At 32.5% G+C, this 14,003-nt stretch overlaps 3 protein-coding genes across 4 annotated transcripts; 1 reads left to right on the top strand and 2 right to left on the bottom strand.

The window, feature by feature from the left end:
• Nucleotides 1–2,122: 2,122 nt before the first annotated feature.
• LOC107922301 (putative nuclease HARBI1) lies at nt 2,123–8,971 on the bottom strand. 2 transcript variants are annotated; one of them, XM_041087377.1, is made up of 5 exons: nt 8,394–8,955; nt 3,494–3,671; nt 3,126–3,316; nt 2,809–3,030; nt 2,123–2,694 (listed from the first exon to the last, which is right to left on the bottom strand). In XM_041087377.1, exons 2-5 carry the CDS (start codon nt 3,666–3,668, stop codon nt 2,656–2,658), a joined length of 627 nt encoding a protein of 208 aa, XP_040943311.1. In that variant the 5' UTR covers nt 3,669–3,671; nt 8,394–8,955; the 3' UTR covers nt 2,123–2,655. The 2 variants fall into 2 exon arrangements, with proteins under 2 accessions (XP_040943311.1, XP_040943310.1); XM_041087376.1 differs by having other exon boundaries at nt 2,130–2,694; nt 3,158–3,316; nt 8,394–8,971.
• On the bottom strand, nt 3,848–5,271 carry LOC121203229 (L10-interacting MYB domain-containing protein). Its single transcript, XM_041086389.1, has 3 exons — nt 5,265–5,271; nt 4,652–4,938; nt 3,848–4,560 (listed from the first exon to the last, which is right to left on the bottom strand). Exons 1-3 carry the CDS (start codon nt 5,269–5,271, stop codon nt 4,180–4,182), a joined length of 675 nt encoding a protein of 224 aa, XP_040942323.1. The 3' UTR covers nt 3,848–4,179.
• Nucleotides 5,400–7,695, top strand: LOC107922302 (ABC transporter C family member 8). The gene is made up of 5 exons (XM_041087378.1): nt 5,400–5,449; nt 6,146–6,368; nt 6,466–6,748; nt 6,882–6,968; nt 7,066–7,695. Exons 2-4 carry the CDS (start codon nt 6,336–6,338, stop codon nt 6,950–6,952), a joined length of 387 nt encoding a protein of 128 aa, XP_040943312.1. The 5' UTR covers nt 5,400–5,449; nt 6,146–6,335; the 3' UTR covers nt 6,953–6,968; nt 7,066–7,695.
• Nucleotides 8,972–14,003: the final 5,032 nt, after the last annotated feature.

The following is a 14,003-nucleotide window of genomic DNA, read 5'->3' as shown; positions in this document are numbered from 1 at the left end:
AGAGAAGAAGCCTTTAGGGCCACAATTTTTTTAGAAAAAAAACACGTTTTTAATTAAAAAAGAAAATAAATCTCAACATAAGTTATAATATACATTTTTAACAAAAATCCAACTTTAACATTTTAATCAAAATAGTTGAGGATAAAAATTATTTATATAGCTTAATATCATTGTATATCAAATGTGATCATAATCATTATAAGATAATGGCACTAGTGTAGGTGGAAAAAACCAAATTTATGTAAATATAATTATAAAATTATATAAAAATCAATAAATAAATTTTTGATTGAAATAAAAAATAATAATACTTGAGGGGTTTTGTGTCTTTATTTAAAAATATATATAATCATTTCTCAATTACAAATATCTAATTATAAAGTTGCACGAGAGGATAGAAATGGAAGTGTCAAAAGATATTTGAGAGTGGTTTGCTTTCTAGAAAAATGGTATACAGGAATAGATCGGCATACGGTGGGTCTTCTAATACTGACATGTTTGTCGAGACCTAACCAAGCTATTCAAATCTCCTTTTAGTTGAAATCCTTAATCTTGAAACACGGATGGGCCTAATAATGAGACATAGCTTAACCCATAAGATCCACGCATTAACTAAAAGAAGAAAGAAAAAGGGGAAAACCCATGAACACGCAATTCAAAGATCCTCACTCCCCCGGCATGTTAGGAGTAAGTAAAAAGAAAATTACATTGTTTTGGCGGATGGATGCGAATTATAGAGATGCATGGTATGGTATGGGAAATGGGTCCCAATCCCAAATATATTTTCCCTGTATGGAGTAGTTTTATGTCGGTAAGCAATTTAATTTCATCCCCAAATGAGATAATAAATATCATCCCACACCGAAAAGATAAGAGAGAAAGAACTATGTGTAAAGAAGAAGACAAGCATTTCTTTTTCTTTTTATCACTCCTGATTATGCTGTTTTGCTTTCACACCCAAAACTCAACTTGTGTTTTCATTCTATTGAAAATTTTGTAAAGCTATTAGGAAAAGGAGTAATGTTAGAGGGAAACGGCAAGCGCTTTGGGAGTTGAAGTGAGAGTCGCCAAAAAGAACGATATTTGAAGGGTTCAAGTGGCCCTCATTTTGCTCCCTTCCCTATATCACTTTATCAAGTTAACACCCATCTTACATGTTTTTTAATTAAATTAAATAAAAATTTGATTTCAATTTATATGAGTTCAAAGGCCTTTTAAGTTTAAATCTAAATATTTTTAAATTTATATAAAAATAATATTTATTATTTTACAAAAAAATTCTGATAATTTTTTAATTGTGTTGAAACTTTTATTAATAACATCAACTCAATCAAATACTTAAAAAATAATATTAGATATTATACTACTAAACTGAAAAAATTATATCTTAGTATGGGATTTTTACAGAGTAAAAATAAAAGGCATTATTCAATTAAGGAAAGTAATTTTATTTTATTCTTTTGGTATATGGAAATTTATTTTATTTTATTTTATTTTAAAAGATAAAATTATTAAAAATATTTTATAAATATATTGTATTTAATTTATAATCCAACTTTTTAAGTAAGTTAGTGTATCTAAGCTGAGTAAGGGCCAGTTTTTCATTGCTTTTGAAAAGTTCTGTGGAAAAGTGCTTTTGAGAAATTTGAGTGTTTGGTATTGTTGTCAAAAAGTATTTTTGAAGAATAAAATGTCCATTTTAGACATGATATTATAAAGTAACAAATATGTATTTAAATAATGTTCAAATTAGTTAATATTATGATATTTTAGCAAAAATATTAAAAAAATAATTTATTATAACTTATTGTTAATATTTTAATATATAATATTAATTTTAAATATTTTTAGTAATTAATATTAATTATTTATTAAATTTAATTAGAATATATAAACTATATTTAAATATTTAAATATAATAATTAAAAATTTGTAATTAGATATTGACACAATTGTATCATTTTAAAAATTATTTTTTATTTTTAATTAATGCTTTTAACACATTTGTATTATTTTATTTTAAAATGTATTTGAATATATAACTCATATTAGATATTAACATAACATAAAAAACATAAACCTAACAAATTAAAATATTACATATATTTGGATTAAAGTTTTAAAAAGGGATAATATTTATATATCAAATATAAATACTAAAAATTTTACAGTAGCATTTACAATTTAAAGTGAATTCATTAAACTAGAAGCTATAGCATCTCTTGTTAATTCCATTTCAAAACCACTTGAATTGTTTGATTCACCGTCATCATCACTATCATCATCGTCGTCGTCATCATCATCATCATCATCATTTTCTCGACCATGCGCATTTTCTGAATCAATATTATTCTCATATGGCCAATTAATATCTTCGTATTCCATAAAATCTGCATCATTTCGGCTGACATGTTTTCGGATAAAATTGTGTATCGTCATTGTATCAACAACGATCATCGTCTGCTTTTCAAAACTATAACTTGGCATATCCCTTAAAATGGCCCATTTTTTTCAAAACACCAAAAGTTCGTTCAATCACACTACGTAATGATGAATGTGAATGATTGAATATCTCTTCTTTACCAGATATCGGTCTACCTCTACGGAAGTCAGGTAAATGATATCGCTGACCTCTATATGGCCCAAGATAACCTTTCATTTGAGGATATCCAGAATCAACAAGATAATATTTTCCTACAAGTCATAATATAACAAACAATTAATTCAAGAATTTTTTTAATAAAAATTATCAATTAAAGAACTTATACTTTATTATTTAAAAAATCACATATAAATAAAATATCTAACCATTTGGAAGGTGCGGAAATTTGTATTTTGGATCTCGAATTGCTTCAAGAAATATTCTAGTGTCATGTGCCGATCCTTCCCATCCAGCCATGACAAATGTGAAACACATATTAAAATCACATATTGCCATAACATTTTGAGTCGGGATACCTTTTCTTCCAATATAGGGAATTTGTTCATTTGGTGGAAGAATAGCCGCAATGTGAGTACCATCAATTGCACCTATGCAATATTGAACAAATAATCATATTAATCTCGTGCATATTTTTAGTCGACCAAATATATTAAAATATAATGATATAAAATTAAATTTTAACCTTAAAATGTGACATATATCTAGAATCATTACGTATTTGTTCAGGTATTGAGCTAAAAAAAGGATCTTCGGGTGCAATTAGATCAGTGGCCATCCTTGAAACTTTCTCAAGCACAACTGCAAAGTGTCGACTTATTGTTGATCCAGACCTTTGAAATCTTTCTCGACATTGGGAAACTTTTGCACCAGTGCCTAAGATGTATAAAAAAATTCCCAACATTTCAGTAGAAGATATGTTTCTTGAAGCTTGCAAGTTGTATCTTGTCTCCAAAACTCTTAGCAAACTTGTGAATACCATTTTAGACATCCTAAAATTAATCATACAACGTTATTCCTGACCGTCAAGGATCTCTCGGATCCATGTCTCACCTGATTGTGTTGAATCCATGCATGATTGCCTCAATATATACTTCTCGTAATATAATTGCACGGAAGAAGATGCAACAACAAATAATCGGTTAAAATATTCCATGCGTTGTAAAATATCTTTCTTTTCCCTTTCATCGTCACTTTCATCACCGGTATAATCCTCAACTATACTCATCACCTGTGAATAAATTTTATATCCAAAATCACATATAAACAACTATTGATAAAACTAATTTAGTAAAAAATAAGTAGAATATAAATTCAATATCTAAAGACCAAACATAAACAACTTTTAACAAAACTAGATTACACATAAATAAGTAGAACATAAATTCAATATCCAAAAACCAAACATAAATAACTGTTGATAAAACTAGTTTAGCATTGTTGTTTAGTCATATAATAGATATTTTTGAACCTTAAAAGATCAGAAAATTTTCAACTATCCTTCATTTCCGTCTTAAGCCACAAAGCTCTAATCTTGGGGTTAATTGATAAAAACATAATCCGCTTGTCCTTATTGAGCAATAATCTAAGTGCGAAAAAGTATAGCGGACTAGCTTCTGGAACTTCTTCCGACATGCTGTCAAGCATTTTGACTGCTTGTGGAATACCAAATGGATCCATAATAGGAGTCAAACTAGATGTGGCTTGACTCATACTGTCAGCTGCATTGCATAATTTTTCTATTTGACTTGACAATCTTGCAGCCCCTCCAATTTGCTTTGAGAATTTCTTTCTTCCAGTTTTAAAATGTGAACTTGACATCTCAGGGTTTTTTTCTTTTTTTGACTGTGTCCATCAATTTGAACATCATTTGAAATGTGAACATCATTTGAAATGTGAACATCATTTAAAATGTGAACATCATTTCTCATATTTTCTTCTTCATTCTCTTCAGGTATTTCGTTGTTAACATCCTCAAAAAAATCACTAGGAAGTGTACCAGAAGAAGGTTCCCATGCTTTATCACCCGTTGCAACTATCCACATGAACATTTGGTCCAACTTCCCTTCGAATTTAGGATCAATGCCCGATGTTCTAAATTTTTTAGCTTCAGGCACAACCTACATATAAAATGATAGTTTAATAACAATAATTATCAATAACATCATAAATAAGAAAAAAAATAAAAAATATTTAGAATTATTAATGTACCTGGAGCCTACTCTCCCACCATTCATCCGATGCATCAATGGTTCTTTTTATAGGATTCCACCCTAAACCAGTATCTTCGCCTTTAAGTTTCTTCCAAGCTTTCCATTCTTTTTTTAGGACATCCCACCTATTTTTAAGTTGTCTTTGTGAAAAACCCTTGCCCGTTTCTTTCTCAAAGCTGGTCATTATTTTCAACCATCCATCTCTTGTGAAATGAGTACCAGGCCTATTGCCTTTCAGTATATCTTTAATACAAATATCACAAAATATTTCTGTCAATCTCTTATCTCACATTGCTTTTACTTTTTCATTACTAACTTCAACCGCCGAAGTACTCATCTATTGTGTATACGAACAGATTCGTTTCAGCCAGTAAAGCAATCAAGAAAATCAAATGTGACATAAGTATATATTTTTGCATGTGTATCAAAATTTTAACTATATACATGAACAAATAACAGTAATAATGATAATAATGAAGTAATCCAAGAAATTGATTAACATGGTAAAATGATAAAACTTAAATAATATTTTTTACATCTAATTTTACCATTTGAATCAAAATTATATATTTTTTAATAAATATATTGGGCCATCATTTAATCAAAATTACATGCCATCTTCAAATGTAATCGCCACCGTTTGATTGTTCATTTGTATGAACAAATCTTATCCCACGGTTAAAAAAATTCCTATTATGCCAATGTGCGTACAGTTACCAAAATAGTTCATATATTTTATTTCTTAATATAATTTTCATATCTTTCCTCTCACAAGCAAACGCCAAGGAAAAAAAGGGTATGTTTTCTTATTTCTTATTTTTATTTGATGATCCAAAATAAAGCTTTTCTTTCAGCGTTTTTCTTCTCAAAGGGTCTCTTCTTCACTATTAATCTCATTACCTCTCGCTCTTTTCACTCTCCTCATACATTTTGCCAAATTGAAATTTATTTAAGGAAAGTGAGAAAGGAACCAAAAAGTAATCTTCAAATCAGAATAAGAGGAAAAAAAATTTCCATAGATCTTTTTTATTCTTTTGGTTGTTTAAACTGCGTTTGTCTTTCACTTGATAATCTTTCTCTTGTCTCTTCCCCAACCTTTTTCTACTAATGTTTTGGATTGATTATTACTTAGCTTCAGGATGGAGAAGTTTTAGATTCAAGATTAATGAAATTGTTGTAGACTGCGATTTGTAACTTTATGCTCCGTTTGCTTGGAAATCGTAGAATAAGATAATTTAAATTTATAGCTATGATGAGATTGATCTCTGTTTTGAGTTTAATTGGAGCTATATTTATGAATTTGTAACCTAAGGGGAAGGAAACTGAGGAATGAAAGGGGAAGGAAATCGCATAATAAGATAATGTTTTGTATCATTTATTGTAGATTTGCAATTCGTAATTTTATGATCAGTTTGTTTTCTTGCAAATAATTTATACAAGTCAAAGTTTCTTTTGACAGAATCAACACTTTTCTTCTTGATGATGAACTCAGGAATGATGAAGTAAGGAGATTTCCCCTGCAGAATTCTGATAAAAGTGTGACAGTAGAAGCAGGAAATTTCAGTTGGGTTCCTGAAATTGCAATTCCAACACTTAGAAATGTGGAGTTGGAAATAAAAAGAAGGCAGAAGATAGCTGTTTGTAGACCGGTCGGGGCTGGAAAATCCTTAATCTTGTATGCAATGCTGGGAGAGATGCCGAAACTTTCAGGAACGGTGAGTTGCAAAACAAGTATTCCTACATGCACATGCATTAAGCATTATGTCTTCTTGTCACTGATTATAGTTCTTTTTCCCTTAATGCTTGTTTTAGGTTAGCGTGTTTGGATCCATTGCCTATGTTTCTCAAGTTTCATGGATCCAGAGTGGGACAATTCGTGACAACATACTCTATGGAAAGCCGATGGATGCAGACAAATATGACAAAGCCATTAACGTTTGTGCTCTGGATAAAGATATCAATAGTTTTGATCATGGTGATCTCACGGAAATAGGTCAAAGAGGGATTAACATGAGTGGAGGGCAGAAGCAAAGGATTCAACTTGCTCGAGTGATCTATAATGATGCCGACATCTATCTTCTTGATGACCCTTTCAGTGTTGTTGATACACATACAGCTTTTGTTTTGTTCAATATGAAAAAGCTTCATTTCAGTATAGAACTCTGATGTATAATACTATTATTTATTTTCTTTGCAGTATGATAAAAGTTAGCTTTTTATGATTGCAGGATTGTGTTATGACTGCTCTAGCGAAGAAAACTGTTGTCCTGGTAACTCATCAAGTGGAGTTTCTCTCTAAAGTTGATAGAATTTTGGTAAACACGAAGTTCAAATTTATGTTCATAATTTATTTATCCATTCATGTGTTTTTCTGGTTTTTCAGAAGGATAATTTCTCCCTTTTTTTCCTTAGGTTATGGATGGTGGACAAATTACTCAATCAGGAAGCTATGAAGAGCTATTGATGGCTGGGACAACATTTGAGCAGCTTGTGAATGCTCATAGAGATTCATAACAACATTAGGTTCTTTGAATGGTCAAGGTGAAGGAGAATCAAAAGGGCTAGCTCCTGTGATGTTTAACGGATGTTCTCCAACTAAACAGAACAGTGAAGGGGAGATCTCGGTGAAGGGTCCGCCTGGAGTACAATTAACACAAGATGAAGAAGTGGAGATCGGCGATGTTGGATGGAAGCCATTCATGGATTATGTTTCTATCTCAAAAGGATCCGTTTATCTATCTTTAAGCATTTTAACTCAACTTACCATTGTTGTTCTTCAGGCCACTTCGACCTATTGGCTGGCATTTGCCATTCAAATTCCTAACATGACCAATAGCATGTTGATAGGAGTTTACACCGGAGTTGCCACCCTTAGTGCAGTTTTTGTGTTTTTTAGATCCCATTCTGCTGCCCATCTAGGATTAAAAGCTTCTAAAGCCTTCCACTCTGGTCTCACCAATGTCATTTTCAAAGCTCCAATGCTTTTTTTTATTCTACTCCTGTTGGCAGGATTCTAATCTCGAATAAGATCAAATTTACCAATAAGCAATGAGTTTTTTTCTTTTAAGATCAAATTCGAAGCTATGATGAGATTGATTTGACTTTAATTGGAGATATACTTAATGAATTTGTAACCTAGAGGGAACGGAACTAAGGAAATGGAACGGAATCAACATTGTAAAATGCATCTTCTAGAGAAATGTTGCATGTGGATTGATGAATATTGAAGATGATGAAATGTAGAATGTAGTTGAATTGTGTTTTGTTATAGCAGAGGTTTAATACTGAATTTTAAGTAAAAGTGCACGCGTAGAGATGAGGTTTTGTTTCCTTTGCGAAGGTTTGTGCTTTACCACCTTGATTGGTCTGTTGTTATACAGGAACTCAAAGATTGCATTAAGGGATTGCTGTATTTGGTGGGAGTGGTAGAACATCGAATCCGGGTTTTCAGAACTGATGGATACGGATAGAGAGAGACACAGAGACAAAGAAACATGTTTTCTATTTTAACTCAATGTTTTTAGTTTTTGTTAGGATGAATGCATGTATTACACCCCCCAAATAAATAAAGCAAGCCAAAACAAAGAAAGAGTTAAAATTCGGTTTGGGTTTTGATTCCAGAAACCCTATGCTAACATAATTTGTTTTGTCCATTATCTTAGCAGCCAATACCATCTGTTTCATCATGCATAAAAGTTCAGGCAACAAAACTCATCGTATGAAAAAAAAGATAAACTCACCAGTGGTGGAGAAGAGGAACAAAGCACCAGCAGAGGAACAAAGAACCAGTACAAGCAGAGGAACAAATAACCAGCAGAGGAAGAAAGAACCAGCACCAGCAGAAGAACAAAGAACCAGCACCAGCAGAGGATCAAAGAAGCAGCAGATGAACAAAGAACCAGAGATGAGAGAAGAGATGAGAGCAAAGTACCAGTTTGTGTGTGTGGGTAAAAAAGTAAAACAGCAGCTTAGAAGCACTTTTTGGCTGAAAAGCTATAAATTTTTGCTTTTTCATCTGCCCAAAAGTGCTTCAAAGAAGTTGAAAATTTAACCCCAAATGAAGTGTGTTCTTCTTTACTTTTCACCCAAAAGCACTTTTAGGTGTAAAAGTGTTTTTCCACCGGGTAGAAGAACTAGCCCTAACACTTAATTCAGTCAGCTACATTGTTTATGATAAGTACAAGCAAATTGATGAGAAAGAAGAGGAAGCAACGGAGGGCCGGTTTGAATTTGTATCGTTGAATTTTAAAACACAGTGGCCCAGTGGCCCGATTTAGACAAATAATGGGGTGAAATACTTAAGATTATTTAAAAAAAATTATTGGATGAAGTCGATTTTTTAAAAATTTTTAGTTGGAAGCGACCGCCTCCAAGTAACAGCTATTTTTTTCTATATAAACCCCAATTTTTTTTTCAATTCCATCTCAACTCATCTCTCTCTCAATTGTTTCTTAATTTCTCAACTCTTTTTTTATTAAATTTGTATTAAGGTTTTTTAAATTAATTTTTGCATTACAATTTATTTCGTATTTTTAAAATTAGTAATGAAAAAATCTCTAATTCGTTTGAATGACAAGCACATTTCGGTTGATCAATTACAAATGGTAAGAATTTTTTATTATATTTAATCTAATTTAATTTAAATATTTTCTTGTTCTACTAAAATTTAATAATATGTATTTTTTTAATATAGTTGGAAGATCGGATTTTAGAGATGTATATTTGTAAGCTACCCGCTCCTCTACTGTCCTTAATCGAACCATACTTGAGAGATGAGGGATTTTTGCATGTGACTCGTATGGGTAGGGGGTGTGAATTGGACTCCACACTTGTAAACGCGTTGGCGGAAAGGCGAAGACTCGATACGCACACATTTCATCTTCCATAAGACGAGTGTATTGTCACACTTGAGGACGTGCAGTTACTGCTCAGGTTATCGGTGGATGGGCCGGTAGTAACTGGGTTAGTTGTCACAGTTGATTGAAGAGGTGTATGCGAGTAACTTTTAGGAGGGTTTCAGACACGATTTATGAAGCCTAAATAGAAATGAATTAGTTGAAAAGAAATTTTGGTGGGCTGATGCGGAATTGAGTGAAGTCTAAAGAGAACAACACGCTCGGGCGTACATCTTTATGATCATCGAGGGTCTCTTAATGCCTGATAAATCATGAAATCTTATCCGTTTAAGGTGACTACTAAAACTCGTGGACTTTAGACGTGTTGGGGGTCAGTTGTGTTTGCGACATTGTATCGGTAGATCTGTTGAACGATGGAACCACAAATAAAATCAGTGGTTGCATGTTACTACTGCAATTATGGGTGTGGTACTGACTGCCATTTTTATGTCTTCAAGCGAACTACCCTTATACATTCTCATTCATAACAAGGTAAAATTTATTAGATAATATATTTATCATAATAAAATTATTTAAATTTTAAATTATTGTGTTAACATATTATTTCAATAGGTGGAACCATGTGCTGAGTTACGTGGGACTACGGAGAAGCTTTAAGATATACAACTTCTGTTAGATCAATGATCGGAAGCAAATGTATGCATTTTTTAAATTTGAATTATATAATATTAACGTAGTTTATTTAAAAATTAATAGTATATATAATTAAAATTTTTATTATTTTAATATAGTTTGAATGGACAACATACTCCGATCCGAGAATTCAAGAATGCATTCTGTTTGAATTCTTGGTGAATCCCAACATCTGACACATGAGGGTGCCATTGGTAGTGTACACTACAGTGGAGATGCACGAATCAAAGAGATTTATGTGGCAGTTTGAATTTAGGAAAACGACTCCGCTAACACTCTAAAACATCAAAGATCTGCACCATATCGACTTGCGGGAGAGAACAAATGAAAATTGGCATATATTCCATGCGGAATATATCAACATTTGGAACAATAGGTATGACTTTTTATCTACTCGCAAGGCCATTATCGTCCCGGAGTTAGCCTGCTATCTAGAGTACATGCCATGATTTAGATACTATAGTAAACCATATCTATTAGCGGAAGAGATGAAGGGTTGACAACGTCATACGAGGAAGCCACGATGGGCGCCTAGGCATCCAAGGTTTGGAGCAGTTAACGCGGCGGGTCCATCATCTACGCCAATGCAAAAACCAACACTGATGGATACACCACCAGCCGGTCAATATGACTCAACTTATTCTGGTGCTTTCACAAACCTCGTCACTTTTTGACAAGCACCACATTTGTTTTCTTCTATATTGATGCTAGGTTTTATTTTTGAACCACTACCTTCGTCCCCGGCATATTACACGCCAATGCCATTGACGTTTCAGACTCTGACGATAACATATAAGTTATTTATGTTAGGGGTGCCGACTAGAAGTCTGATTGTTTTGCCATTGGTGTATGGGACAGAATATGGTTATATGTCTATGGTGTCGATAACACCTCCGGGGTCATTGTTCTACTAAGGTAGACCATCTTCGTAACCACTTGTTTCTAGAATAGAAGATATACAATGGCAACCAAGAAGCACTCTGCAATCAACCACGGATGAAAGCGAAGAAGATAAAAGGTCGATACCACAACCTGTACCTAAAGGTGGATGTAATGATGAAGACGATGAGGCCGATATATAGCTTGAATGAAGAGGAAATTCGACTCGCAACCGAAAACCACCTCGTTGTGGCACACATTTTGATTGAGGATATAAATTATTTTCTTTTTGTACTTCTCATGTAAATTTTAATTATTTAGCTAAGTTATAGTTGATAATATTATATCAATATTGGATGTGAAATGTTTTAAATAAATATCATTTTTTAATCAAAATTGGTTATCGTTGTCATTTTATATTGTTGAATCAAGTCTACATGAGAAAAATAGAATAAAATTGTATATTATATTGTTCTCTATAGTGTAATAAAAACACGTATTTACAAATTACAAAAAACTTGAGTATGAATGAAAAAAATCAACAAATATATTTCAGTTAAAAAAATAATAAATTGGTTAATGAAGTGTTGTCCTTATATAATCCCGTCGATATAGACATGACGTGTAAGACTGAACGTGAATAATGGCAATGTAGAACGATCGCAAAGAAATAAGAAAGAAAAATAAAACACAAAGATTTTACTTGGAAATATTTTTGGGAAAAAAACCACAGGGATAGGAGAAGAAAATTCACTAATGTTGAAAATCGAATGATACAAGAGGAGTTTTGATTACATCTATTTGAAGGTTGCAAAACCTTATTCTAATCAATGTCAAATAGAAGAAATGTAGTTTAAGCCCTCCACAGGTCCCCTAATTTTACTACTGTATTATTTTTTAATAAGGATTCGAGTCACACAACTCTAACAATCTCTACCTTGATACGAATTCTCAACGAACAAGTTCCCCACCTCTTCTATAAAACCCCTAAAGGAGTATTCTTCAACAATGAACACCAACCAAGTCCAAGCAATGCTCAAACTTGGTTATAAAAAGTGACTTAGTCATCATATTTGTAAGATTATCATGAGTACTAACTTTGCTCACAGCAATATCACCACGAGCAATAATATCACACACAAAATGATACCAAATATCAATGTGCTTTGTTCTCTTATGAAATACTTGATCTTTCATATGGAAGATGACACTCTGATTATCACAAAACACTGTACTGATCTAAAGGTATTTATTCACTAAAGGGTCCCTTTAACCAAATAGCTTCTTTACAAGACTCAGTAATCGCCAAGTATCTTATTTGCTGCTCCTAAATCTTTCATCTCAAAATTTCCACTAAGTTGGGCTTTGACCTTTCTTATCCCTCCTTTATCTTTGACTGCTATCAACATGCCATCAACATAAAGGAGTAGATATACAAATGAACTATCACTATTTTTCTTAAAATAAACACAACTGTTAAAGCTATTTCTTTTGAAATCATGAGTAGTTATAAATGAATTAAACCTCTTGTACGACTACCTTGGTGACTGTTTTAGGTCATAAAGGGACTTTTTCAGTAAGTAAACATAGTCCTCCTTTTCTGAGACTATAAAACCCTTTGGTTGTTGCATGTAAGTATCTTCCTCAATTTCTTCATGTAAGAACATTGTTTTTACATATAACTACTCAAGCTCTAAATCATACATGGTCATAATACCAAGTAAGCCTCGAATCAAACTATGCTTCAAACTAGAGAAAACACATCTGTAAATTCTATACCTGGAATCTGACTGTAACATTTTCCAGCCAGTCTTACTTTATATCTAGGTTCAATAAGATAGGGGCAATGAACAAAGTAGAATTAACCCTAAATCTTTTTTTATCATACTGAACCTCCATAGCCTCTATGTATAAGAAAATTTCTTTAAACATAGTTAACTATTCGTGCATAGACGCACCTTCCTCCAAACAATGAACATAAAGACGTATACTTCATATGTAACTTGTTAGTTAGGGTTTTTGACATGCATAGCTGCTACAGCTTTAACCATAATGCAGCGTTGTCTTCTTCTTCAACATGTCCTGTAGAATTTCATTCGACAGATGCAGTTGTAATTGTGTTAAAACCTTTCAATCTATATGCTTTTTCTCTTCATCCGTCAATGTCGAAGACATTTTATCTAACCCTAGCAATACATCCTCCAAATCCATCTGCGCAAAAACTGTCTACATCTTTACCTGCCACAACGCGAATCTGGTGTTGTGATCCAACAGCAAAATATCGTACTTCATTGTCACCATTAAACAAGCAACCTGAAAAAGCTCTGATACCAGTTTGTAAAATTGAACATCGATAATGAAAATATAAAACAATCGCAAAGTAATAAGAAAGAAAAATAAAAACACATAGATTTTATATGACAACCATTTCGGGAAAAAATCATGAGTAAAGAAGAAGAAAATTCACTAATGCTGAAAATCGAATGATACATAAGGAGTTTCGACTACATCTATTTAAAGGTTGGAAAACTTATTCCAAATAATGTCAAATAGAAGAAGTGTAGTTTAAGCCCTCCACAGATCCCCTAGTTTTACCACTGTATTATTTCTTTAACAATGATTCGGGTTATACGACTCTAACTTGATGGCATTGTATGTCCTCGGTTCCTACACCACCCACATAACCTTGGTTGATTTGTTTACTCCCGAATATCCATGTTGTCACGTATCCGAGTAAATGTCGGTCAACCTTTTGGTTTGCACACAATGATTTATTGGGTAACAACTTGAATGGAGCGTTTTCTCACTACCATATTCAACTCCTACAATTTCCCACTTACCCATCAAGCATTTCGGGGTTCCGGGATATTATTTTCTAAAAAAAATTGATCGACCTCAACCTCTGTAAGCTACAGGTGATCA

Source organism: Gossypium hirsutum, chromosome D01, assembly GCF_007990345.1.
Source record: "Gossypium hirsutum isolate 1008001.06 chromosome D01, Gossypium_hirsutum_v2.1, whole genome shotgun sequence".
NCBI lineage: Eukaryota > Viridiplantae > Streptophyta > Magnoliopsida > Malvales > Malvaceae > Gossypium > Gossypium hirsutum.
This window is presented reverse-complemented; position numbering and strand designations above follow the sequence as displayed.